This window comes from Vicugna pacos, chromosome 15 (assembly GCF_048564905.1).
Source record: "Vicugna pacos chromosome 15, VicPac4, whole genome shotgun sequence".
Taxonomy (NCBI): Eukaryota; Metazoa; Chordata; class Mammalia; order Artiodactyla; family Camelidae; genus Vicugna; species Vicugna pacos.
In genome coordinates, this window is record NC_133001.1 from 996,123 (window position 1) to 1,023,682 (window position 27,560).

At 38.1% G+C, this 27,560-nt stretch overlaps 1 protein-coding gene across 1 annotated transcript in view; it reads right to left on the reverse strand.

Moving 5' to 3' along the window:
• LOC116277446 (synaptosomal-associated protein 47-like) overlaps nucleotides 1-27,560 on the reverse strand; it is a 160,125-nt gene that overhangs the window by 61,241 nt on the left and 71,324 nt on the right. Inside the window, exon 2 of the mRNA XM_072937402.1 lies at nucleotides 14,901-15,390. Within this exon, the coding sequence (XP_072793503.1) occupies nucleotides 14,901-15,297 (397 nt within the window). The 5' untranslated portion in view covers nucleotides 15,298-15,390. The remainder of the gene's footprint in view (nucleotides 1-14,900; nucleotides 15,391-27,560) is intronic.

Below are 27,560 nucleotides of genomic sequence, written 5' to 3' on the forward strand. Positions count from 1 at the left end.
CATAGTAAAGGAAAAAGGGTTAATGTTGGTGAAACATCCTGGATTGCCCAGCAGTGTAAAGACTATTTTGCAAGGCCATCAGTGAGTCCTTGAACAAAAGGCAAAAGACAAAGGGATCCTGTCTTTCCCAAGAACTGGTCTGCCTTGATCTCTCTGATATATTTCAATATGGCATAGTTTCTGTGCAAATGGGGTGATGAATTTCAAAGCTGGAATGGCCTTTTATACTCCCTACAATAAAAAGTCAGCAAGGCGTACTCTCATGACTGCCACATCCTAGTGTAACAATACTGGCACAGAATTTTATTTGTATGATAATTTTGCCATAGTGATTTATATTAGACAACACGTGCATGGTTCATAGTTTTCATGCCTTCCTTTTATTTTAGATGTGTCTCTTATAAGAATACCACTTTAAGCAATTTTTATATTCCTTTGAGAGTCAAACTCATTCTGATTTATTTGGATTATTGATATGCTTGGAATTACTCTTTCTGTCTGACTTCATATTTTTGGTCCTTAGAAAGGTATCTTTATCTTCTCTCACCTCTTTTCTAGCTTAATCACTTTGGACAGTTTCACTTCCATGTTTAACTCCCATGTTGATTTCAATCAATAATTTCCCTTTTTTCTGGTGGCATTAAATAGTTGAGAAGATAGAGTTACATTTATAGCTTAATCAGTGATCTTTATTACCTCCAGTGTAGACCTGAATGACGGAATATTTGCAGAATTTTATATTGAATAATTTGAATATAACTTAATTATGGAATTTAGGACCCTGCCATAGATATAGAGTATTTTTGATAATCTGTGGACAGTCTTTTTTTTATAGGAAGAGTTTAGAATAACTCAGAATGTAGGTATATAGTCCTATTGGCTCAGAAATAATTGTTTTACACTGTCATAATTTAAACAGGTTGAGAAGAGGAGATTCATTACATTAATCTTGTCTCTAAACATATCTTATGCCTAAAAAGAAAACTTTGCTCTGAAACTGACCTAGCTTTCTAAATATTTGCAGAGTTAATGGTGTGTATATCACATAAAGTTGATTAATAGTCATGAAAATTTACTTAAATACTCAAAACAATGAAGATAAAGGAATCTTTTATGTCCAGCTGATGCATGATACTTTGGTTCATGATATGACAAGGTACAAAGAACACAGCTTTTTTATCTGTTTTAAATAACTGGAAAATAATAATACCAAGTTGCCAACCTAAAAACTGCACCAAGGAAAACTACCACAATGCAATTAAAAAGATTGTCATATATTCTTTCTATGTGGGTCGTCTCTAAGCGTGAAATCTCTTCTTGACATTTTGTGCTAGGTAGCAGAGCTGTTCTTAAATGTCATCTCCTAATCATTGAGATAAATTGTTAGGTTACTCCCTTTTGATACCAGATGATTTCTTTTTTGCATTTTCTACATCCACTTTTCTTCTGGTAAAGTGCAAAGTGTACAACTCTATATTTCATGCAGATACATCAAATTTTATACTCAAAACACTGGTGACTAGAATTGACAGACTAAATATCTATCTGAATATCTGGTCTTCATGAGGGTGGATGCCTTTCAACCTAAAAAAATTATTATATCTTCTGAAAACCAGTATCATAACATCCAGAAAGCAATGTAATGCAAACAATACAAAACTAGTTTCCATATCATTTCAAATTTTATATCCATGAACTCAGTAGACTATATCCAGCACCTACTATATGTAGTATGTAATTACCTGAGTTATAAAAATGACCTGTGATTCAAACTTTGATATAAAAAAAGTAGTGGCAAAATATGATTTTGACTACAGTTGCACAAAAATCTCAAAAAATTAAAACAAAAAAATTAGTGTACTATAAAGGGCTACATTAATGGAGAAGAATATTTCAGCCATTTGTAGAATGTATAACTACGTTCCATATGTAATTTTGAGGACTCCAAATGCATCAAGAGCCTAGGAATAGCATGCTTAAGTTCTGAATCATTTGGATGATGTCAGCTGACTATTTAACAGTTTCTTACTGAAAGAACATAATTTCATATCTTTAATTGAAGAAACATAATTTGAGACCTATTGATTAATCTCCAATATTTTCTCTGCTAAATAATACTAAGTACTAATAGAAACTATAGTTTATGTTGAAGGTTTACATTTCTAGAATTTTTTTTTTTAAGTTATACTTTCTGTTGTCAGAGTGGCCCTGAGAATTAGGAGTTTGTTTTTTCTACTTGTAGTATTTCAAGTTGTCAGTAGGAGTAAGTGCAAAGAGAAAAAAGGAAGCACACTGTACAGCATTGTTTTTTGGTGGTTCTAAAATAAGATGAGTGTGAAATTTCCTTTTTTTTTTTGATCCATTACATTTTAGCAAAGCAGTTTTACCCACATATCTTTATTCAGTGATAATTCCATGAATATATTTAAAAAGATATATCCTAGGATTCTTTTTAAGTTCCTAGCCATTTTAGCACTTGTTCTAAAAAATGAAAGTGAAAACTAATATTTTAGTTATAATAAATGCAAACATATTTTTCTCATGTTATCATTTTTTGTCATTTATTTTTGATGATCTTTATATCAGTTTGAAAGAATGTGACCTCGAATCTCTTTCTGAAACATTCACTACTCAGGTATCTGATGCCACGTAATTTCACTGTAATACTTACTTTCTTAGAAATCTTGGAACAAATTTAATCCGTAACTACCAATGGGATGGGTCAGCTGCTTTTTTGTTTTGTTTAGATTTTAGCTTTTGAAATCTAGGTAACTTAAATTGATCCCTCAAGTTGCCTTTGCCTTTTTTAAAAAATTCTCCTAAAATTAGGAAACAAAATACACATAGACATATACATGTTAAAGAATTGTTGCCAAGTCTTAATTTCATAATTTATGTACTCTCCCTCATGACATTTATAGAAAATATAATAATTTCCATCTGATGATATTCTCTTTAACATAAAATTTATTTTATATGGATATATTATGATTTATATTTATAACAAGCTTTTTGCTAAATTCATAAATTTGCTTTTCACCATTTTTCTTCAGTAATTTATTAATTTATTTAAGATTAAACCAAGGTGTACTAAATATGGATTTTTATTCATGCTTAATTACTTGTCTACATGACATTTCATAAATGATTTAAGCATAGTATACATATATAGTCTTCTTCATATGACTCATCACACATACTTAATAAACCAATTTTTATGTAATTTTGAGACAGCATCACAGATTGGAAAAAGTGCTAGAGTCGTAAGACTTATGGTTAAGTCTTTATCGTATCTTTGAAGTTATCACTGTTAGTAATGTTGTTCTTACTGTTAATATTACCACGATGGTGTCTAAAAAATGCTGATGATCCTTGTTGTAATGGATTAAGTTTGATTTACTTTTTTGTGTGTCAGATAATTTAATAAACTTGTAATAAGTTGGTAAAGGATGAACTAGTTACACGTTTGTTGTTCATGTTGTCATTGTCACTATTGCTATAATCGAAGCGATATTCCTGCCATGTCATGTATTCTGCCGTTACAGAAATGAGGTCTGTCTGTAAGGCCAGAGGAGTTCGGGAGTTAAAATAATCATTTCATGCAGTTATTAATGTAGAATATTTAGTAACAGAGGGAGCATGGAGAATGAGTCACTCTAGAATTGTCACTTAGAAGGCATACACAGTATTCAGTAAAAGAGTAAATGATAGAAGTAATGAAGAATAAATCTCAAGACCACATGCTTGGATGACTTAAAATATCTGCACTGAAACTAGTCAACAAAATGTGATCGAAGGACGACTTCACAATGGAACAGAATAAACATAATTCTTGATGCTCAGTTCATGGTTTGATTGGATTAGATCATAGGAAATATGAGTCTTATACTTGTAAATTATAAACAGATGAAAAGAGGCAGCGGCTGAACCAGATACCTTCCATCAACGCAAATATTAAAGCAGGATAAACAAGACTATTAGTGAACAGAATTTCAAACAAATTAAGATATGGCCATGTTAAGCAACATTATTTACTTGATTTTTAAAAGTTCAGGGTTGTCATTGCCTTAATCTACAATTCCTTAAAATATTTACATACCATGAATTAGTTACATACTTCATAGATTCTATTATTCTCCACTCAGTACCATTTTCATTTCTTTTATATTTGCATTTGTTTATTTGTCCTGCTTTATTTTTGCACTTCAAATACACAATACAATTTAAGGGCAGAGGTTATGTCTATAGTGTGAATACCTAACTTGACACTTGATACTTTGTAGAGATTCAAATACTAATTGTGTGAATGAATTGAATTATTTTATTATTGTTTCTCTGAATATCACTTGCACATACTCCACCCTGTTAATATTCATTGTTGCATAACTTAAAATCAAATATATGTATTTTTTACAGTTATAAGCTTGGTTTTTCTATCCTTCATACAAACTAATAAAGAAGTATAATGTCAAAACTTTCCTTAGCGATATATCTAGCAGGCATCTGGCTAAAGATTTAAAAGCTGTAGGTATTTAATACTACTTATATACTATTTAGTGTGCTATTTCAATTTTCCACTTGGCCAAGTATTAGTACAGAGATGAATTATTGAAACTAACATCAACTATAATGCTGCAGCTATTTTGGTACATTAAATACCAAGTGCCTATAGGTGACTCCATTAGAAAGGATGGATAGACTTTCACTACAGCATCAGCTAAATGAAAGTAGCATCCTTACTACCTTTAATTAGCATAATGTCTATCCATTAATTACGCTAAATTTAACAACCACTCTCTCTTGAGCTTTTATTCTTATTTTAAGAAAATTAAATGAAGAAGTTACTCAGTGTGTAGTATTTAAACATTGTGATATACAGAAATAATCTGGCTCATATAAAAGAGTGCTTTTAAAATTAAAGATGTTTTCTTAGAAACTTGAATTTTAAAAATAGTTTTGATGCCAAACTTCAATTTAATCAATCTGATAATCACTTTTTATATTTTTTGTGCCTTCAACTTTCAATAAACTGAGATACAGTCAATATTTTGACTATAAATTACCACTATTTTGTTGACAATGGATAAAATGGTCTACTTTTTGCACAGTCTAATCCTAAGCATAAATAAAGAGGAATCATACTGATTTTCACAGTCAGTATTTAGTAAGTATAAAATCTATCAATTAAATCCATCTTCAGAATCAGAAACTGTTCAGGTAAAGCAATCAGAACTGCTTTTTTGGCACTAAAAATAAATGTCTGAATTATCTTTTTTTCTTTTTTGTACAATTCTATTGCCTCTAAAGTTACTTTACAATACTCTTTATAGCAGCTTCTTAAACTATCACATTTATACAGGCTGTATCATTATCACCCTTTTACTGATAGGCAAGTTGAAAATCACAGTTTTATTCAAGTGATTTACTTAGCTTTTGCGGTGGTTGACTAAAAGATGTGAAGGGACTGAATAAGAATCATATCATCCTTGCTTTCTTCCTCTAATGTTTTTCTATTCAATAAACTTTGAAAGACCTCTAAAAAACTAACTCAAATAGATTTTGGTGGTTTGTTTAAAATACATCCTAACTGGCATGTACAATAGTAATACTGTCGTGTTGTCCAATTTGATCTGGGAGAAAATGTATGATAAGAGTCAAAGGTGAATAGATCAACTTTGATCTTGTAGCAGAAGAGAAAAGGCAAGCAAGTTTTTGAGGTTTTTTTTTTTTTTTGGACATTCTGGGAAATACTTTCTCATCCTGAGGGCATCTTGCCAGATGACTGAACTGAGAATCTAACATGCTTGTTGTAATGGCCAATACTATGTACGAAGTCAATATGGAAAAGATGTTATTGGAAAATAAACAAAGAGAATGCCTCCAAAGCCCTTGTCCCAGAACTCATAATCAAACTGAGAGCTTGATGGGTAAACATAGTGAAACTTCCCAAAATGAGGCAATTAACTCCAAGGCTCTCACAGTTAGGTCCCTCCTGGCTTGCTAAGCTAGCACCCTCATACTCCAAACTCCCCTAACTGGCATGCTCTCTTAGGATCAGGTTACACGTCACTTCTTCCAAGAAGTCTTTCCTGACCTACAGCATGTTTGGTTCCCTTTTGAGCTACCCTACCAAATGGTTTCTCTCTGTCATGACTTTTGTTATATTATATTGGCCATTTTTCCTGAATGGTAGTGACTGAGACCTGTAACAGTTCAGTTTGTGGCTTACAGTCAGCCTTCAATTCATGTTCCCTAGAGAATGACTAAGCAAATAAGTGAATCATGTATTCAGAAGAAAGAATAAGTTTAAATGTGAGGATGAGTTACCTTACTGAGTCTATATTTGTGAAATACATATTTCAACAGGCTTAGAATTAAGATATAGTCAAATGGCCTCAGATTCTAAATGAGAAAATAATTCAGAAGTTTCTGGAGACTCTAAAACAGAACCATGACATTACATACAGTTATGGATGATTCAAATTATGATTGATTCAGATTAGAAAAAAAGAGGGGTATTTAAAGAAAATCCATGAGATAGGGTGCAAAGGAATTCTTATTTAAAAAAAGAATCTTGGATGAAAGATTTTCAAAAAGGAAATGTATAGTTATTCTTGAAGAAGAAAAATAACCATTTATAAATTCCTATTATCCAATTATCCAGATATGGACATAAAATCTGATAGAGTAGGATAGAAAAATCTTTGGAATTCACTTAGGATATTGACATGACCACCTTCAAAGAATAAAGGGGCCCCCAAAACTGATTGTGGAGAAAACCTGGAATTCAGACATATAGGTAAACTCAGGGGGACTTTTTTAAGGAAAAACAATGTATCAATATTTAAAATTACTTCCTCAGGATTATGGTCAATTTCAGACTTAACTTTTAAGAGAAAAGTATTTCAGAACCAGCCCTAGTATCTGAAAGTGACTATTTTCATGAAATTAAATTCAGCAATACTTAAATGTAAACTTTAAATACATATATTTTTAATATTTAACTCAGTCCTGGTTTGATGTTTACTAATTTTTTTTAACTTTACTATTTGTTGTATCCACTTAGCATCAGGAAAGCAAAAGGAAAGAGTCAAACTGATGATCTCGCCAAGAATTAGGATTAAATGGCTACGGGTTTCTCTAAAATGAATGAAATCATTGTTCATATACTGTGCATAGCTGGCATGCCAAACAAATGATCAAGAATTACACCTGTTATCCTAAAATTAAGCTGGAAAACTATTTTAATAAAAATGTTTATATAAATTGTTATTTCAATTATGAAGCAAGTCTGAGGTTCATATTCACTGTGATGCGTAATTTCATAAAATAAAAGTTTATAAATTTGGACTTTCAGTGCATTTTGAGACACTGAATACGATGGGGTTTGGCTATCAGGCCTTTATTTTCTTCTGAAGTGAGCACTAAACATTGAAAAATGGCTTTGTTACAAAAAACTTCTATAATTTAGTTATGAAATTTAATATTTGAATTATATTTTAGATCTCCTCTCCAAATAGAAGAGTATGACACCATCACAATTATTTATGATATAGTGTATACATTAAATGAAGTGGAAAAACACTGAACTAAGTTGACTGAAGTTATGTGATGGAAATGAGGTACTAAATTAGAAAAATGATAGAAAATAAATATAACTCATTTGGAAAATTGATCTTTGATCAAGTGCTAAAAAGCAGTCGCTTTAATATTTTCAGAGAAAACAAAACGGAGTTTAGATGGTTCAGAATATAGTACCCTACAATTTTTCCTTTATATTTTAAAATCATTTGAGGGTGATTTATGATAGAATCTTTAGTGCACAGCAAAATTACAAGTTTAAGATTTGGCTTTTTTCCTACTTAAACTCTTTCCTATCAATAACCCATTTATGTAGCAGTTACTTATTATCATATCCTATAGTAGGCTCATTACACACATAATTCATAATAGGTAAGCATTGTTATCCCAGTTTTATAGAGAAGAAATTGGGTTTGAGGGTTTCAGAGAAATTGGGTAACTTTCCCAAGGTAGTGTGTTTAATATAAGGGAGAATTAGAATTTGAATGCAGGAATTTGGGGCTTCAAACTTGAGACCATTTTCTCTATACCAAACTGCTTATCTGTTCAGTATCGTATCTTTCTATTTTTCATTCCCATTTACTTTCCACTAAAGCATTATAAAAATATACCAATTTTCTGAGAATCTCATGATGTTTCATACCTTACTCTCTTTTTACATTCCATACGTTACTCTTTTTCTCTTTTTTTAGTTTGTTGAAGTTCATTCTACTTTTAAATAACTGGTAAGCTCCTATTTTTCTTAAAAAATATCATCATATTATAGATTCTCCCCAAATCCCTTCCTGACCACCACCACTGTTCTCAAAGTGTCATTTGCTCTCTATTTAACCTTTTTACCTTCAATGTTCTCTGTACATCATATGTATGCATTCAATTTTTGTATACTTACATACACAAGTTTTCTAATAATGTGGGGGCTTCTTCAGAGATTATGCCACAGAATACCTGTATCTGAATCCCTGGTGCCTAGAACATTGTCTGGTACATAATAGGTCCTGAATAAATATTGAACTGAAATAAAGGCATTAATTTATTTCACAATCCTATTTGTAAAGGCAAGAGGCCAAATTTGGATGGATGGTGATGAGAATATCATTGTTTTTGACATTAGATGACTGAAATTATGAGTGGAAGTTTTAAAGTTTGAATATTTTATAAAAGGATACTAAACTTGAAATGAGAAAACCTATTCTACAATTTTGAAATCCCAGTCTATGCTTTCAAAATTGTAGAATAGATAAACAAGATTACACTGTATAGCACAGGGAAATATACACAAAATGTTGTGATAACTCACAGAGAAAAAAATGTGACAATGAGTGTGTATATGTCCATGAATGACTGAAAAATTGTGCTGAACACTGGAATTTGACACAACATTGTAAAATGATTATAAATCAATAAAAAATGTTAAAAAAATGAATTATAGCTGTTCATGACATATTCTGGCACTACTGACTATTCTTCATATTTTGTTTAATGTAATATTATTGCATATTCATTTTAAGACAAAGGTGGGTAGAATCATTTATATTTAATATCATAGAGCAACTTAAGTTTTTCTTTGCTTATAAAGCTCTTGAGAGATTTTTCTCCTGTGAATTTGACCAAAAAGACACCTTTGTCTTAGATTATGACATCAGAAAGATGTTGGTTCATGAGAATTTAAGTTTTATACATTCAGCCTTTATGTTATCTTTATGATTATACTACCAGTTTTGACTGACAAGTGTTCAATTCAATGAATAATAAGTCTTTGTTATTTATTTTGTGGAATGGATCTGCTGAAAGCCAAAATGGCTATTAACCTTATTATTTTCAATTCCATGTCAAAATATGGCTACATTTATTCTTATGGGGGCATCAGGGGTTTAATTTCATGTTTCAATGCCATGTTAAGATTAGATATTAAGAATAAAATCATATACCTTTGGAGTGCAAAAAAAAAAAAAAAGAAAAAAAGAAATGAGAAAACCTAAATAAAGTCTTGCTTTTTCATATGCAAGCAATGAAAAATTAGGCATTTCATTTCTAAGTTTTAATTATTCTCTAAAATGCGACTTACACAACTCTTTTTAAATCACATAGTTATTTTGCGAAATCAAATAAAAATGGAATAATGCATATGAAAACACTTGCAAACTGCAAACCATTGAATTTGATATTCCTTTTATTATTTCAGGGAGAAAAACTGACCTAAGGAAGATTAGGAAAATTTAGTGGGGCTATCAGTCTAGTGATTTAGGAGAGTTAGGTGCCATGGACTATTTTAACTGAACTCTTGGGTCAGTCTTCCAGACACTCAAAGATGAAATTTGTCAATGAGCTGTGGTTAACGTGAAATGCAGTTGTTAGTGGCATGCTATAGCCTAAATTTAGTCTTCATCTGTTTAGGAATTACATCTGAACTTAAAATAAAATACAGAAATCATGAACGTTGATGTTATTATCTCTCCACTTCCAAAAATGTTCCACCAGCAAAATAATGAATTTTTTCAGAAAAGAAAAGAAAATGTAGTTAGGATAATTTAGGATTTTTACCCTGTACCATATCCTTTTGTGACTATTCAGAATGCACATACTCAAATTAAATATTTGTTCCTTTATAAGTTTTGAAATTTTCAGAAATTACTGGCTTTATTTTAAGCAATTTCAACCCAAGTTACTATTTTACAAAAAGCACTTTGGGAAAAATTTGTCGTAGATATTTTTAACAAATGAATAGGGAAGTAAAAGAGGAGTGATCCAAGACTTGAAGATCAAGAGTAACTGAAAATTTATCACCAGCTAGATATTCAAATTAGGAAGGATGAAATAGTAAGATCTCTACTTTGAATTGTTCCATTGAGGATGATTCATTTTTTAGAGCAGTAATGAAAGTAGCAAAGTGTTCTGTCAATCAGGTACATTCAACAGAGTCATCTCAAGGTCTAGTCAAGCCAAGAGCCATAAATTTTATGAATATATTCTTCTCCTGATGACTGCTTTCTAAATGGAGGAAGAGAAGCTATACACTGGGATATAATGTTACTCCAGGGGGTAAGAGAGAGCACATTATTGTACAACCAATTGATAAGGGTATGTATCCTTAAGGAATAGCTTTGTTATATATTCATCTGGAAGTAAGCAAGGACCATCTTAATACCTCTTTAAAAGCAGAATTAATCATGATTAGGAAATTATGGAATTCTTATTTGTCATGTACAAGAAAACCCATGAGACAAGCACTAGTCTTAGACTTTGAAAAAATGCACTTGATATTAAAACAAGACAATTTACTAAATTTCACAAGGGAACTTGCAGTATACAGATACAGAACAAAATATAAGGGTCTTTGGGTCAAATGTGAAAATGTTTTAAATTAATTCTTGGCACTAAACTAAAATGACTTACCCAGTGATAATTTTTTTACTTTCACTAGTGATGGTTCTTGAACTTTAATTTTTAAAGTGTGATACTGCAAAGTTCTTAGTATGCATTTGTAGTAAATGCAGGCTCTGTTCTAGCATTTTAAATCTCTTAACAGGTCTTTGCTGTGAAGAATTTCACCAGCTGAATCTTAATATTATTCATGGTTATGGAAGGGAACATACTGAAATTTCTTTGCCTATTAGTGTCTTTTTAGCAGAAGTTTAATATTTAGGTAAGATACTCAGATTCTATGCCTAAAATAACATTAGAAGCTTGAAAACTTATTAGACAAGGTAACATGGCATTGGGTACTTTTGAAAAATATAGTTTGAGAAATATGATAAACTTCTATTTTGAGATTTATATTACTTATAATGTGTTGTACATGAAAACATATTTTGATTGGTAAAAAATGTGGCCAGAAGGTGGCGGTCTAGTAACAGGGGACCAGTGTTTGCCAGGAGTCAGTGTCTAGAAGAACTTTCCAGAGAGCTGTGTAGTAACGTATAGTGTGGACAGGTGAGGGCCTGGGGTGGCCCGGCCAGCAGCTGGGGGAGGAGGAAGTCCCCTGGGTTTCAGGAGCTGGAAATGGCTCAGGCGGACAGATTTCATCATAGGGAAGTTACAGATTGCTGTTTTTCTGCAGAGCAGCTTTAAAATAATCTTTTAAATTTTGCAGTAGTTTCAGACTTGAGAAAAAGAGGAAAGTACAGACAGTTCCCCTGTCCCCCACACCTAGTTTCCCCTAATGTAAATGTCACCTTGCATTCGTGTCGTTCACTGTCACAATTAGTACACCTGCCCTGATACGTCTCTATTCACTGAAGTCCGTGTTTCATTCCGATTTCCTTATGTTTTACTGTTCCCGAATCCCATCCAGGATCCCACGTGACGTTTCTGCTTCTCGTCTCCTTGACTGTGGCAGTTTGTCTGATGCTCCTTGTTTTGATGATCTGGAAGAGCTTTAGGGGCGGTGGTCAGGTTTTTATAGACCCTCCCCCAGTTGGACTTTGTCTCGTGTTCCAAAATAGCTCATCAAGGAGGGGAATGTATTTGTGAGATTTTAAAGTCATGGTTTCCACCTCCATTGCTTCTGTAGTTTCCAACAAAGAACAGTAAAAACAGAGGCGCCGACAGACACGAGAGAGGCGACAGCGGGAAGGAAGCTCTCATCACCGGGCTGACAGGACTGTGAAGTTCCAAGCAAATTAGATACCATCTTGCTTACTGAACTCAGCATGCTGGCTTCTTTCAAACATAGCTCCTTGTCACCTGTGTCTCTCCAAATTCACAGCTGTAAGGTACACCTGCCTCACCCAGGGAGGGCGACCTCACAAGGGGAGGATGGCACTTCTGGCTCGGTCTAGATTCACACACGCTATAGAAATCCTACCCAGAGGCTAAAGTTAGCACTGAGATGAAAATCCATCTGTCACCCTGGATGCGGCTCAGCTCATTCCACACACATACAAGCTCTTACTGTGATGGGCGAGGCCATAGTCCCCAGTTACTCAATCCAACTCAAATCTAGATGTTGCTGGGAAGGTATCTAGATGTGGTGAAGGCTCACCATTGGCTGACTTTAGGTAACGGAGTCTGTCCTAAACAATCTGCTGGGCCTGGTTTAATCAGTTGTAAGACCTTAAAAGTGTATCTGCAGCTTCCCTGAGGAGAAGGCGTTCAGCCTGTCGTCAGCTGCCTCAGGTTGTGCCCAAGAGGCCCATTCACTTCTTCCTGATGGGAGGCCCCGCACAATCCACACTCACCCAGCTTCCTGCAGTCTCACCACAGCTGCAGAGGTGCTGGCACACATGCCCTGCTCCTCTCCTGCCCCATCTGCCACCTGGATGCTCAGGGTCAGAGCCCAGCACCCCACCTCCCACTGGCTGGTGCCCACAACAGTGAGGCCCAGCAAGCATGCGCTCTTCTCACTTGTACAGCGCGGTTTTCTGCACCACACGTTACGCGCTTGCATTGCCATCTCACCTGTAACATTCTGGGCCGTGTTCTCTCGCTGAAACCATCATGCCTGATGCAGAACCCACGGAGGTGGCAGAGTTCCGCAACACAGGGCTGTGGGTTTTATTGTATTTAGCTTTGTTTTCAGGACTATGGGCACCTGGCGCTACGCCTGGCACAGATGGATTCTCCAGCAGCAACAGCAAAAGCAATGGCCCATGGTGCTCTGCATCTGGTACCACCAGCCAGGACCTGCTAAGGCCCCTCTTAGAGAAAATCAGCCGCAAGGGGAACTCAGAGAGGTATCAGAAGGGTATCAGAGCGGCTGCCCGGGCTAGGCTTGCAGATGGCCTTTCCTGAAGGGTCCTTCTGCTCAGGGTCTCATGTTGGCTGGTACAGTCCTCCCTTCTTGTCCCTTTTATACACCAGCCTCTGAGTCCTGCCTTAAATGGCGAGCCAAAGAAAAATGTGGAAATGCCAGGAAAGTAAGTTTATAAATTTGTACATTAACATTTGCAGTATTTTGTAACTTAAGGGACCAGATCTATTATCAAGTATATTTCTTTTTGAAACTTGAAGCCATCTACAGTAACATTAACGTATTCATGTGTTAGAGAAACAGGTTACATATTGGAATTGAAATCAATCTCTTAAGAGGAACAAAGAAAGAAACCAGAATAGTAATAAACACATTTCTTACATTAAACAGACTCCAGCATCAAAGTTAGTAAGAAAAGGCTAACACTTGTTAGAAACATCACTGTAACACAGAAGTAACGTCACCTGTGGTGCTAGTATTAGGAAACAGCAGGTACTTTATGACTTGGGGATTTCCTAAGCAGGGCTCAAAAAGTAAACTTAAGGGGAAGAATGGTGGACTTGACCACAGCAAAATGAGAGACTTCTGTACCAGAGCTGGCAGTCTGCAAGAAGTACCGGTAGCCTCTCAAGTCAAAAGGGATAAATACCTAGAGCAAATAATGAACTCCTGCAAATCAGGAAAAAGAAAAAGACAGCCCAATAGGACAATTAAAACACAAAAAACAAACAAGTAAAAAAACCAAAGCAACAAAACCCCCCAAAACACAACCAGAACAGGCAACCCACAGAGCAAAACCTGTGGCCTGGGACCAAAAAGCAGATAAAAGGCATCCGATGCCCCATCTCACAATCAATCAAAACTGATAATAAAAATACCACCAAGATGTCACTTGACATCCATCAGAATGACAAACCTAAGAAGTCAGATAACACCAGTTTACCTCATGCTTGGGAGGAAGCTGAGACCTGGGGACGTGTCCACACACCCTGCCGCCCACACTCACGCCCAGGGCCATACCCAGCTGTACCCTCCATGTCCCACAGAGACCTGCAAGAGGACCCAACAGTCACACTGCCAGGAAAAGCAAGGGTTTCACAGTGTCTTGTGGATGCTACAAACACGATGCTGTGTAGTTTCCACAAATTTCAGGACCCAAACGCACATCTGGATGGTGGGCTGGGAAGACCTCGATCAAATGCCAAGAAAACCAAGAGTGATGTGGGGTCGGGGTGGAGGGACTGGAGACACACCAGAGCAGGCAGGGATGATGCAAGTTAAGACCCTAAAGTGCTGGTGCTCAAATCAAACAGAAGAAAGGGGTGAAAACACCTAACCTGGAGCCCTCCTTTGTTCTGAAAGAGTCAGCCAAACCATTTCTGACTTACTTGGGAACCCACACAGCTCTCAAGTGTATAATAAGCCTGAGTGATTTGAGGTTCACAGGGCAAGTACTAAGGAAAACGGTCTTAAGTTATTTCTCTTCACAAGCAAGTGGGCGGGTGCTAGTGAGCTGAAACCAGCAGCCGCTCCACGTGACGCATCACGCTGGGTACAGATCATGGGCCGCTGAGCGTGGCTGTGAACTGAGTGGCCTTGTGCACAGGCTGCTCTGATGATCACTCACCTGCAAGCCAGACTGAGAAGCCCTTCTCTGCTGGGGAAGCGGTTGCAGTGCTTCCGAACATCCAGGCATTCTCCAACAACTCGATCTTCTTGCTGAACTGCACTTCCAAAACGGGGATAACCTCTGGCATCTTGGCAGATATCAGACGATAAGCTATGTCTGGCTTCCCAATGAACCGCTGGCAGATGCTGACTTCATAAGGTGTGTGAACCTTGATGTCATCTACATGTTCTCTTTCAAATCTGTGCATGAGCAAGGAGTCTGAGTCATGGATTTCCAACCCAGAAACAAGGACAGTGAACTTTCCTAGTTTAACCCGAGATTCTGTTCTTTGGGAAATAACAGCAGGAATTCTGATCACTATCCCTTCTTTTCCAAAAGCTTTGGAACTAGCCATGGAGGCGCCCGCGCTGGGTTTTGTTTCTGATGGCACCTTCCAAAGCCTGGAGCTAAAGGGCCACCAAGAAGGAGATTCCAGCTCTGTCAGCAACTTAAAAAAACAAACAAAACATAGAAACTAGTCAATCAGTTGTTATTTGTTTATTTTTTTGAAAATTGCTTTGACTTCTATAAAGAATGTTACCATTTTACAGTTTTCTTTTTCACAAACACTCTTTTCCACCTCAGAAAGAGCAAAAATTATCATCCCTGTGCTTTAGAGAAGAAAACTAAGGCCAAGAGCAGTGGGACGTTTCGCCTGTAGATACACAGCTAATCCGAACTGCAGACACACAACTGAAACACACAGCTTCTGACTAGAATGTTGCTCTTTTCTCACATGATCTGGGGTAATTCTGGACAGAATAAATCTTGGTCTTAGTCTCTACAGAACTGTCTAATAGCACTTTCTGCAGTAATTTGTATTGCCTAATACAGTAATGGGGACATGTGGCTGCTGAGCACCTGAAATGCAGCTGCTGCAATGATGAACTGAGTTTCAAACTTAATTTTAATGTGGCTAGTGGCTACCATATTGGACAGCACAACTCTAACCCCTAATAGCATCAAGAAATACTATCTAAAAAGCCAATGAAAGAGGAAAAAATAGAAGCAGGAAAGGAAAAGCAAAGGAGTAAAGATCAAAGGGAATAAACAGAAAACAAGAAACAAGAATGTGGAATTGTTTCAACCATATTAGTCAAACTAAATGTAAGTGGTCTAAACTCTCTAATTAAAAGGCAGATTGTGAGTCTGGGTAAAGAAGCAAGACACAGCTATATCCTGTTCACAAGAAACAATGTGAAATACAAAGACACAGATACACTGAAAGGAAGGGAATTGGAAAAAAGATGTGAAAAGCAAACATTAAGACATGGGGTGTTACTGGGGACAAAGAGGGACAATGCTTAATAATAAGAAGGTCAATCTAAAAGAAAATTTACTGATAGTAAATATGTATGTATCCAATAACAAAACTCCAAAATTCATTAGCAAAAACTGGCAAACCTAAAGGAAGAAATAGACAATCATCATTGTAGATTTTAACAAATTTCTCTCCATGATTCATACATCAGAAGATAAAATTAGTATGAATATAGAAATTGTAAACAACCCTATTTAACCAACTCAACCTGACTGATATTTACAGAAAACATCATCCAAATGGTGAATGTACACTCTTTTTACGTGTATTCAGAACACAAACAATAACAAAGAGTACAAAAGAGTGGACAAGATGGCAGAGTAGTGAGACCCTGAGCTCACCTCCTCCCATGGGCACACCAAAATTACAACTACTTACAGAGCAACTATCCTACTGAGAAGGAACTGAAGACTAATAGAGACGATTTTCCACAACTAAAGATATTAAGAAGGAACTACGATGAGATGGGTAGAAGGGGCAGAGACACAGTATATTTTATGGCCCACATCTCCAGGTAGGCAACGTACAAACGGGAGGATGATCACAATTGCAAAAGTTCTCCCCGAGGAGTGAGGGGCCCAGACCCCACACCAGGATCCTCAGCCCAAGGGTACTACACTGGAAGATGAGCCCCTATAATGTCTGACTTTGAAGGCCAGTGGAATTTGTGAAACAGAGAACTGGAGGGCTGTAGCAAGCAGAAAGTCTGCCCTTAAACAACACAAGCAAAATCTCAGATGCTCCCAGACCCAGCAAAGAGGGAGTAATTTGAAAGGAGCCTAGGTCAGACTCACTTTTTGAACTTGGAGAAGCCTGACAGAGAGGTGGGAGGCCAGCAGAACTCCCCCTGGGGACACAGGTATGGGTAGCAGCCATTGATGGGAGCCTGTTCTCCCACCCTGAAGGGCACTGGTGCTGGCAAGGGCCGTTCTGGAGTCAAGACTATCTGCACCAGGACCAGGCCCCATCCACCAGCAGGCTGGCAGCAGTCCCTGGGCACCCTGTACGGAGCAGCCAGTCCCATGGGGAAACAACTCTGCCTGCCACCCCCAGGCCCATGGCCCTGTAGCCAGCCACATAAGGACCTGGCACTGCTCACCAACAGATGGGCCAGCCCTGGGACCCCAGGTCCTACAGCCAGCCACACTGAGACTGGTCCTGCCCACAGGCAGGCCGACATCAGCCCCAGGAGTTCTAAGGCCCTTGCTCCACACACTAGCAGGCCAGCACCAGCCCTGGGACTTGCTGGCACCTACAGCCAACAGTCCCAGGACCCCCCAGGCCCAAAGCCAACTGCACAGTGAGTGGGTTACCCACCAGCAGGCTGAGACAAGCCCTAGGAACCCCTGGGGCCACTCAGTCGGCAGCTCTGGGACACAGACTTGCCCATGAGTGGCCAGCAGGCTCTGCATAAGGCAAGGCTTGGCAGCAGCTAACTGGGCAAAGACCAGCCCTTCCTGCCTGCACACCCACAGCAGCTGGCCCGGCCATGACACAAGAACCCGCTCACATGATGAGGGGGGCACCCCTAGATTATGTAACTCAGGTGACCAGAGCGGGGTGTGCTGCTGGGCACCAAACAATGTCTCCCACACAAGCCTAGTTCTCCAAGATCAGAAAACATAACCGATCTACTTAATTCATAGAAATAAACACAGAGAATTAGGCAAAAGGAGGCAAGAGAGGAATATATTCCAAACGAAGGGAAAGATAAAATCCCAGGAGAAGAACTCAGTGAAGTGGAGATACGCAATCTCCTCAGTAAAGAGTTCAAGGTAATGATCACAAAGAAGTTCAGCAAACTCAGGGAAAGAATGAATGATCATAGCAAGGAGTTTAAAAAGATTTAGAAAATATAAAGAAGAACCAAACAGAGATGAAGAATTCAGTAAGTGAAATTTGAAAATATACTAAGAGGAACCAACAGTAGAACAGATGATACAGAGGAACAGATCAGAGATCTGGAAGACAGAGTAGCTGAAGTCACCCAAGCTGAACAGAAAAAAAAGAAATTTTAAAAAAGCAAGGGCAGTTTAAGATACCTCTAGTCTTATACCACAACACTGTGAGACTAGAAATCAAGTATAAGAAAAAAAAAACTGCAAAAAACACAAGCACATGGAGGCCAAACAGAACGCTACTGAAAACAAATGGGTTACAGGAGAAATTAAAGAAGAAATTAAAAAATGTTTGGAGACAAAAGGAAACAAAAACACAACAACCCAAAATCTATAGGATGCAGCAAAAGCAGTGCTAGGAGGGAAATTTATAGAGATACAGGCCACTTCAGGAAACAAGAAAAAGCTCAAGAGAATAACCTAACTTTACACTTGAAGGAAGGAGAAAATGAAGAACAAACAAAACCCAAAGTTAGAAGGAAAGAAGTCATAAAGATCAGAGTGGAAATTAATGAAACAGAGACAACAACAAAAAAAACACAATAGAAAAGGTCAATGAAACTAAGAGCTGGTTCTTTGAAAAGATAAAATTGATAAACCTTTAGCCAGATTCATCAAGAAAAAAAGGAGAGGACCCAAATAGATAAAAACAGAAATGAAAAAGGGGAGGTTACAATTGAGACCACAGAAATGCACAGAATCATGGGAGATTACTACAAAAAATCATATGCCAATAAGATGGACAATCCAGAAGAAATGGATAAATTCCTAGAAACATACACTCTTCCAAGACTGAGTCAGGAAGAAATACAAAATATAACCAGATCAATTACCACTAATGAAACTGAATCATTAAAAATAAACAAACAAAAACCCCAAAAAACTCCCAACAAACAAAAGTCCAGGACCAGACGGCTTCCGAGGTAAATTCTACAGAACATTTAACGAAGAGTTAAATGCCCATCCTTCTCAAAGTATTCAAAACGTTAAAAAGGAAAAAATGCTTCCCAACTCATTCTACAAGCCCAGCATCACTTGATACAAACCAAACAGATGCTTCAAAACAAGAAAACTACAGGCCAGTATCACTGAGGAACAGAGATGTAAAAATCCTCCACAAGATACATTCAGAGCAAACTTAACAACACACTGAAAGGACCAAACTCTGTAATCAGCTGGGATTTACCCAGGGATGCAAGATGGCTTGATATCCACAAACCAGTCACTGTGCTGCACCACATTAACAAATCAAGGACCAAAACTTGTACGAGCATCTCAACAGATGCAGAAAAAGCTTTTGACAAAATTCATCATCTATTTACGATAAAAACACTCAACAAAGTGGGTATCGAGGAAACATACCTCAATGTAATAAAGACCACGTAAGACAAACCAACAGCCAACATCGCACTCGGCAGTGACAGGCTAAGCGCATTTCCTCTAGGATCAGGAACAAGACAAGGATGCCTGCTCTTGGCACTTCTCTTCTTTGAAGAAGTGCGTTCTTTTTCTGTTTACCATATCTGGGATTGAGTCCTGAAGAAGCCATAACCCTGGATAAGCAGACAAAAATAAATACATAAAAGGAAGGCTACTCTCTCTACCCTATAGACAAGGGGAAACCTGCTGAGAGAGAACTTTCAGTCAATAACAGCTCTACTCCAGCCAAACTCCCCCCAGAGAAGTGCAGCCCACTACTGCCTTCATCAGCAAACACCACAGAGGAGCCTCGACATGGACACTCACCCAGCTGCCCTCAGGCTATGTCCTTCCCCCTAACTGGGGCAGAGTCAGAGAAGGCCATGTGAATGGCCTAGATGCCCACCCGCACCTAGCTGCGCTGAGGGGAACGTCTCTCAACTAGCGTGGCCCCATGCGAGGGGCCAGCAGTATAAGGGAAATCTTACAAGACAGTAGAGGCCAAGAGGGGATGGTGACAAGACAGTTCTCATCCTCCCAGTTAGGGCAGTGTTGGCAGAGGCAGATGGGGAAGCCTGAAATTCCACCCCTAGTCAGTAGTAGCAAATATCTTTCCCAACTCAAGGCATAAATGAGGGCCAGGTGGACAATCTGGATTCTCATTCCCACGTGACAGGAAAAACAATTAGCTTCTAATTCCCAAGAGCACTATGTCAGGGGAAGACCTGCTAAAATAGAAGATAATGTCCAGAGTTTCCTTTAAGATAATACCCCAAATGTCCAGGATACAATGAAAATTCACCACCAGACCAAGAACCAGAAAAATTTGAACATGAGTAAAAAAAGACAAGCAACAGATGCCAAAACCAGGAAGAAATTGATAGAATACCATGACGAGGATTCTAAAGGGGCCATCATAAAGATACCTCGACAATTATGAACATGCTGGAAACAAATGGAAACACAGGAAGTCACAGGAAAGAAACAGAAGACACAAAAGTAGTACCACACGAGACTTTAAGCACTGAGAAATACAGTAATATTAAAAAAAGAAAAAGTCTGGACAAGATAAACTGCATGCAGCATAGCTTGACAGATAAAAGAATCACTGAAATTAAAGATCAAAGGATAGAAATTATCCAAATTGAACAACAGAGAGAAAATTAAAAAAAAAAAGAGTTTAAGTGTCTGAGTGATTAAAATGAAAGATCTAACATTTATATCATCAGCATTCCAGGAAGAGATGAAAAGAATATGGAACTGAAAAAGTGTTCAAAGAAATAATGGCTGGCAATTTTCCCAAATCAGGCAAAAATACATAAACCCTTAGATTCAAAAAAAAAAAAAAAAGAATAGACCCACACAGGATAAAACCAAAGAAATTAACATAAAGATACATTAGACAAAGGAAAAACCCTGACAGCAGCAAGAGAGACAGGAAACCTTATTTACGTAAGAAAAATAATTCAAAGGACAGTGGATATTTCATCAGAAACCATGCAGGCAGAAGGAAGGTATATAATGTTTTTCCAATGCTGCAAGAAAAGAGCTGTCCATTCAAAATGCTTTAGCCAGTAAAACTATCCTCCAGGAATGAAGAGGAAATCAAGCTATCCTCAGAGGAAAGGAAACTACAGAGAATTTGCTGCCAGCAGGTCTGCCTTAAAAAAATGCCTCAAAGAAGTGCTGGATTAGAAAGGAACTGATGAAGACAGGAATCCTGGAATATCAGGAAGGAGAGTAGAAAAACGGAAAAGTAAATACAGGGAAATAAAATAGACTTGCCCTCTTTTCTTGGACTTGCTAAAATATGTATGATGCTTGAAATAAGAAAGTACAACCTAGATGTGTTCTCAAAGAATGTATGAAGATGACTGTGTTATCTTAATATAATTTATATAAATCAGGTGAAGAGACACAAAGATAGATAGAGCTTTTATACTCAACTCAAACTGGTAAAACGTTAACAACAGTAAAAAGTGACAAATTATGTTTATATAATGTAATATCTAAAGTGACCAATGAAGAAGCCATGTATTTTTAAAATTTTTTATTGAAGTAGTCAGTTACAATGTGTCAATTTCTGGTGCACAGCACAATGCCCTAGTCATGCACATACATCAGTTTTCATATTCTTTCTCATTAAAGGTTATTACAATATATTGAACATAGTTCCCTGTGCTACACAGAAGAAACTTTTTAAAATCTATTTTTATATATAGTGGCTAACATTTGCAAATCTCAACCTCCCAAATTTATCCCTTCCCACCCCTTTTTCCCCATAACCATAAGATTGTTACTATGTCTGTGAGTCTGTTTCTGTTTTGTGGGTAAGTTCATAGTGTCTTTTTTTTTTTTTTAGATTCCACATATGATACCACTCATATGTGGAATCTTTCTCTTTCTGACTTACTTCAGTTAGAATGATGATCTCTAGGTCCATCCATGTTGCTGCAAATAGCATTATTTTATTCTTTTTATGGCTGAGTAGTATTCCATTATATAAATATACCATAACTCTAATGAAGAATCTATATAAGAAGATACATTCAAAATATATAATCACAATGCGATTCTGAAATAATATTCAGGTAACCCACAGGAAGGCAGGAAAAGAACCAGAAATGAACAACAGAGAGAACAAACAACACAAAAAATAAAATAGGAAGCTTAAGTTGTTTTATACCACATTATTGTTAAGATGGCGAAACTCTCCCAAAATGATCTAGAGCTTCAATCCAATTTTTATCAAAATCCTAGCTAGCCATTGTGCAGAAATTGGCTAGTTGATACTAAAATTCATATGAAAATGCAAGGAACCCAGAATAACCAAAACAATCTTGAAAAAGAAGAAAGTTGGTGGAATCCTACTACTTGATTGCAAAATTTACTACAAAGCTATAGAAATAAAGATGGTGTGGTACTGGCATAAGGTGACACATATGGATCACTGAAATAGAATTCAGAGTTTAGAAACAAACCTTGACATTTACAGGCAACTGGTTTTCAACAAGAGTGACAAGACAATTCAATGCGGAAACAAGTCTTTTCAACAAATGTTGCTGATAGAACTGGATATCCACATGCCAAAAAAAGAATTTGGACCCATTTTACATATCATTCACAAAACGAACTCAAAAGGAATCACAGGCCTAAATATAATAACCAAAACAATAGAATTCTTAGAAAAAAGCACAAGAGTAAACCTTTGTAACCTTGGACTAGGCAATGGATTCTTAGATGTAACACCAAAAGAGAAGCAATAACAAAAGATACATTAGACTTCATCAAAATTCAAAATTTTCATACTTCAAAGAACACAAGCAAGAAAGTGAAATGACAATCCACAGAACGGGAGAAAATATTTGCAAATCAGATATATGATAAAGAGACTTGTATCCAGAATACATGACGAACTCTTACAACTCCGTAATAACAATTTAACCTTTAACCATAAAAAATGGTCAAAGGATTTGGAAATAAAAATACATATGAACAAAAAACACAGGAGAAGGTGCTCATTATCATCAGGAAGTGAAAATGACTGCCACAGTGAGATGCCACTTCACACCCACTAGGATGGTTCCAGTGAGAAAGACGGGCTGTAACAAGCACTGGTGAGCACGCGGAGAAAGCGGAGCCCTCACCCATCACGGCAGGAGTGCAAAGTGGTGCAGCTACTTCAGAAAACAATCTCTCAGTTTCTCAGCATGTTAAACAGAGACCCAGCAATCTCCCTCTCAAGGAAAATGAAAATATATGTCCACACAGACACCTGTACATGAGCGTCCACAGGAGCACTCCTCATGGTAACCGCAAAGTAAAAACAATGTGTCCATCAAAACCGGTCAGTGGGTGAACAGAATGTGACAGACCCATACAGCAGAGTTCTTGTTCAGAAATATACAGGAATGTACTTGATCCTCCAACAGGGATGAACCTCAAAAACAATGCTAGGTGAAAGAAGCCAGGCACACATTAATTCTCCAGAAAAGTCAAACCTAAACAATACAGAAAGAGAGGAGATGGGTGGTGACCTGGGCTAGGGTGAGAACAGAGAGTGACGGCAGACGGGCTTGAAGCAACCTTAGGGGGTGATGAAAAGGTCCTAAAATTGATTATGATGTTTGTCCAACTGTAAATTTACTAAAAATTACCGACTGTGCACATAAAACAAGTGAATTTTTTGGTACGTAAACTAGAAAGCTGTTCTAAAAAATCTACACAGGCACATTAGAGTGAAAAAGAGGACAACAGAAAAACATCTTCAAAATGCTGAGCTCAATTTGGTTCAATTATGAAGAGTGAAATTATCATTCAGAGTGTAAAATAAAGGTATTTTCCAACATATAAAGATTGGGACAATACTACTTACTCGTAGATCCCAATGAAAACACAATCAGATCAATTATTTCCTCAGCAAACTCCCGTGATCAAATCTGGGTCACCAGCTTGTCTTCATTTCATTTAAAAAGAGCCACGTGTGACCTGTGTGCTTAACTGAACAGGTTCCATTTTTGGAGTCAAACTCCATTTTGTGCTGATAAAGCAGGAACTAAACTTAACTCTTGAACTGGGCTAAGGCGGATGGCGAAACACACATCTGCTGCGTTCACATTTTTAAGAAAAAATCGGGACACCCTAACAATAGATTTCCTGGTAACCTATGCAAAGTGCTCAGAACCCCAATGAAATGTAAACTGTGACTGTATCTTCCAACCATAATTTTAGACAAAAAACTGAGGTGATGGTTCTAAACTTCCCTCTTCCTCATAATGAAAATCTCTGACTTTTACCCCTCAGTGGGACAAAGTTTAGGTTGCTACCTGAATCTGTGCTCCCTGAATTGCAATTCCAAGACACCAAATAGGGGTGTAAGGGCTTCTACTGGCAAAGACTCATCAGAATTGAGGGGCTCTATTTTCCCAGTTTCATCAGGATCTTCCCACATTTCCACATTCCAATTTTCAGGATCCCATTTCTTCCCTATCGATGCCTGTGGTGTAACAGCAGACACCATGTGAAGTTGGGATTTCAATTTACATTATAATTCAGCCACTGACAGGCTGATGCTCTGGATCCGGTTTTCAGAAATCTCAGTGCTGTTGCTATGGGAGCTAAGGTTTTTTTCAGGGCACGTACAGAAATGTTCAAGTCCTCATGGGGCACCCTGAACTCGTGCTTTCCTTCCTACACGCTGTCCAGTGGAGTCAGGGCAGCCAGCCAATCTCATTACACTCATTAGTTTGACATAAGTCTTATCAGGTATCAAATATATGGTCACGCAGTGCCCTGCCTCTCTGAAATATCTGGCTACAAGCAGCCCAGGACAGGATGCTATGTATCACCACTGCCACACCACCGGTGCCCTCCACACCACCAGGGCAGAGAGTAACTAGTTTTCTTTGTCTCTAATCAGACCAGAGTCCAAAACCTGTAGGATTCAGAACTCCCTCTTCACTCTCACTACCAGAATCTGTATCAGTCAGGGTTCTCAGAGAGACAAAGCCACCAGGATACACATACACACGCACGCACATAAATATGGAGAAAGAGAAATCAAAAGGGAAAGGGACAGAAAGGGAGACAGAGAAGGAAGAAGGGAGGAAGCAGCAGAGAAACAGAAAGAGAGGAAGAGGAGGACCACATTTTGCGAGGACTCCCGAAGGCACTATGACTGCTTAAATCTTGAACTGTCATGACAAGAGCACCAGACATTCTCAGACCACACAGCACGGGTCTCAAACACTGACCACAAATAGCCCTTTTCAGCAGAACCAAAAACTTCATAGTCCAGGCTTTCCCATACAAGACCATCCATAACATCCCAAGAGAACAGCAAATAGGGCATTCCAGGAGCAGTGACAGGCTGCTATTCAAACAGAACATCTGGAGAACAGAAAGTAATTCTTGGAAATTTAAAAATATGGTAACAGAAATAGAAGGTGTTGACTGGAAAAAAAAAAGTACAACCTAAAAGTTGAGAACTATATTTTATTAGGTGGACCTTCTGAGGACTTCAGGCCCCAGAGGCAGCCTCTCAGATAGCTCTGAGGGACTGCTCTGAAGAGGGGAGTGGGGAGCCAGGATAAACAGGATTCTGCAACAAAGACCAGGTAGTCGGAACATCAAAAGACTACTGTTAAAGAAAACCAGGTTATCCCAAGTTAATGAACTTGGTGCTTCTCCATGATGGGAAGATGCAAGAGTCTGAGCTCACTGAAATCAGTCCTTCGATGTGCACCTCCTCCACCACGGGCCATGATCCTGATCTTCCCCGTCCCGAGTCCCCACAGGGGGCGCCATCGGGGCAGGTGCAGGGGCTGAGGGCCTGGCAGTGGGCATGACTGCCCCCATCCTGCGTTCCCCGAGGCTCTCCTTCGGGGGCTGCGGCACTGGCTGATGCAGCATCCTGTGTTTGCTGACACAACAGGCGACATTTTTCATTCACCAAGGGTAGGAAGATAAACTTCAAGAAGTCAAAGTAGAAAAGGCCAAGGAGAAAGGAAAATGGTAGCAGTATTTGAAGATCAGTCCAAGTCAGATAACAAAAAAAAGAGGCTTTCTGAAAGGAACACACTTTAAAAACTGAGGGGAAAAGATCATCAGAGAAATAACTGAGGCAATTTCCCAGCTCCGATGGACAAACTGAGGGCTACCACAGCAGACTGCAGAGGCCTCGCAGCGAGGAGCGTCCCGCACCATGAGAACACCGCTCTGGGCACACAGGCCCGCCACGCTCTGGCTAAGTCACCCCGAGGCTGCGGAGCGTGGGCCCTGCGTGCACCCTCCCTGTTCATGTTGTCATATTTTAACTATATTTTTCCTGTAAAACACTTTAAAAACATCTTATAAATGGCAATCTGCTGTATACATCTCTTTGCAACTTGCTGTTGGTTTTTTTTAGCACTGCTTTGGGATTTATCCAAGTTGATGTGCATAGATCTAACACATAATAGTTAACATAAAAGAATGAGTCTATTTTGTGACTAAAACATAGCTTATCCTCCTTAGCTTATCCCATCCTCCTTCAGAAGCAAGTGACTGCAATTGTTCTTTACTGTCCACAGTCCTTTACTGAATGTTCACATCCACACACGCCATGCACAAGTGCCAGTGTGTCTCTAGGACACACACCGGAAAGGGAAAGGGCATGGTCGTGGGGTGTGTGCACCTCTGGCTTCACTAGTTTTGACAACTGCTCTAAGTGGCTGAACTAATTTATATTATTGATAGAAACATCAGGGTTCTCATCACCCCAATTCTTAACCAACAGCTGGTGTTGCTCAACTGATACTTCCCCTCATCACGAGGGATGCTGAAATCCTTTTCGCAGTTCATTGGTCTTTGGGTATTTCTCATTTGTGAGACACTGTGGCAGAGACGAATGGTCCCCAGCATCCACTCTCCTCTTCTTCGTTTCCTAATGGGACACGTGAGTAATCTCTCACAATGACCCAGCTTCTCTGTTCCTAGGTGTAGCTATGTGATTCAGTCCTGCCAGCAGGATATGAGCAGAGTGATATGTGCAACTCTGGGGTCATCTTCTTAAAGATAAGACTGCGTGCCCTGGCCTCCCTCTCTGTTCCCCCTTCCCTGGGAGTGAGGGCCACCGGCAACTTTTGCTACAGTGATGCTGCCATGTGATAAGATGGGAGATCCTCTAGCTAATGCGTAGCCTTAGGTGATGACCTGAAGCAGAGCTTTCCATCTGCCTGGGACACCTTCTTTCCTTTGGACCCTTATATGGGGGGAAATAAACTTCTCGCTTATTTCAGCCACAGTATTTTTGGATCTGTTATAGCAGCTCATTAGCCTAAATGCCAGTCAACAGCCTTTATCAAGTTTTCTGTTGAGTTCGCTTTTTCTCATTTTGTCTTTAACTAGCTGGATATTAATCCTTTGTTGGGATACGGGCAGATATCATAAATATTTTCTCCCAACCTCAGGTTCATCCTTTTGCTTTCTCTTTTGTCAAAA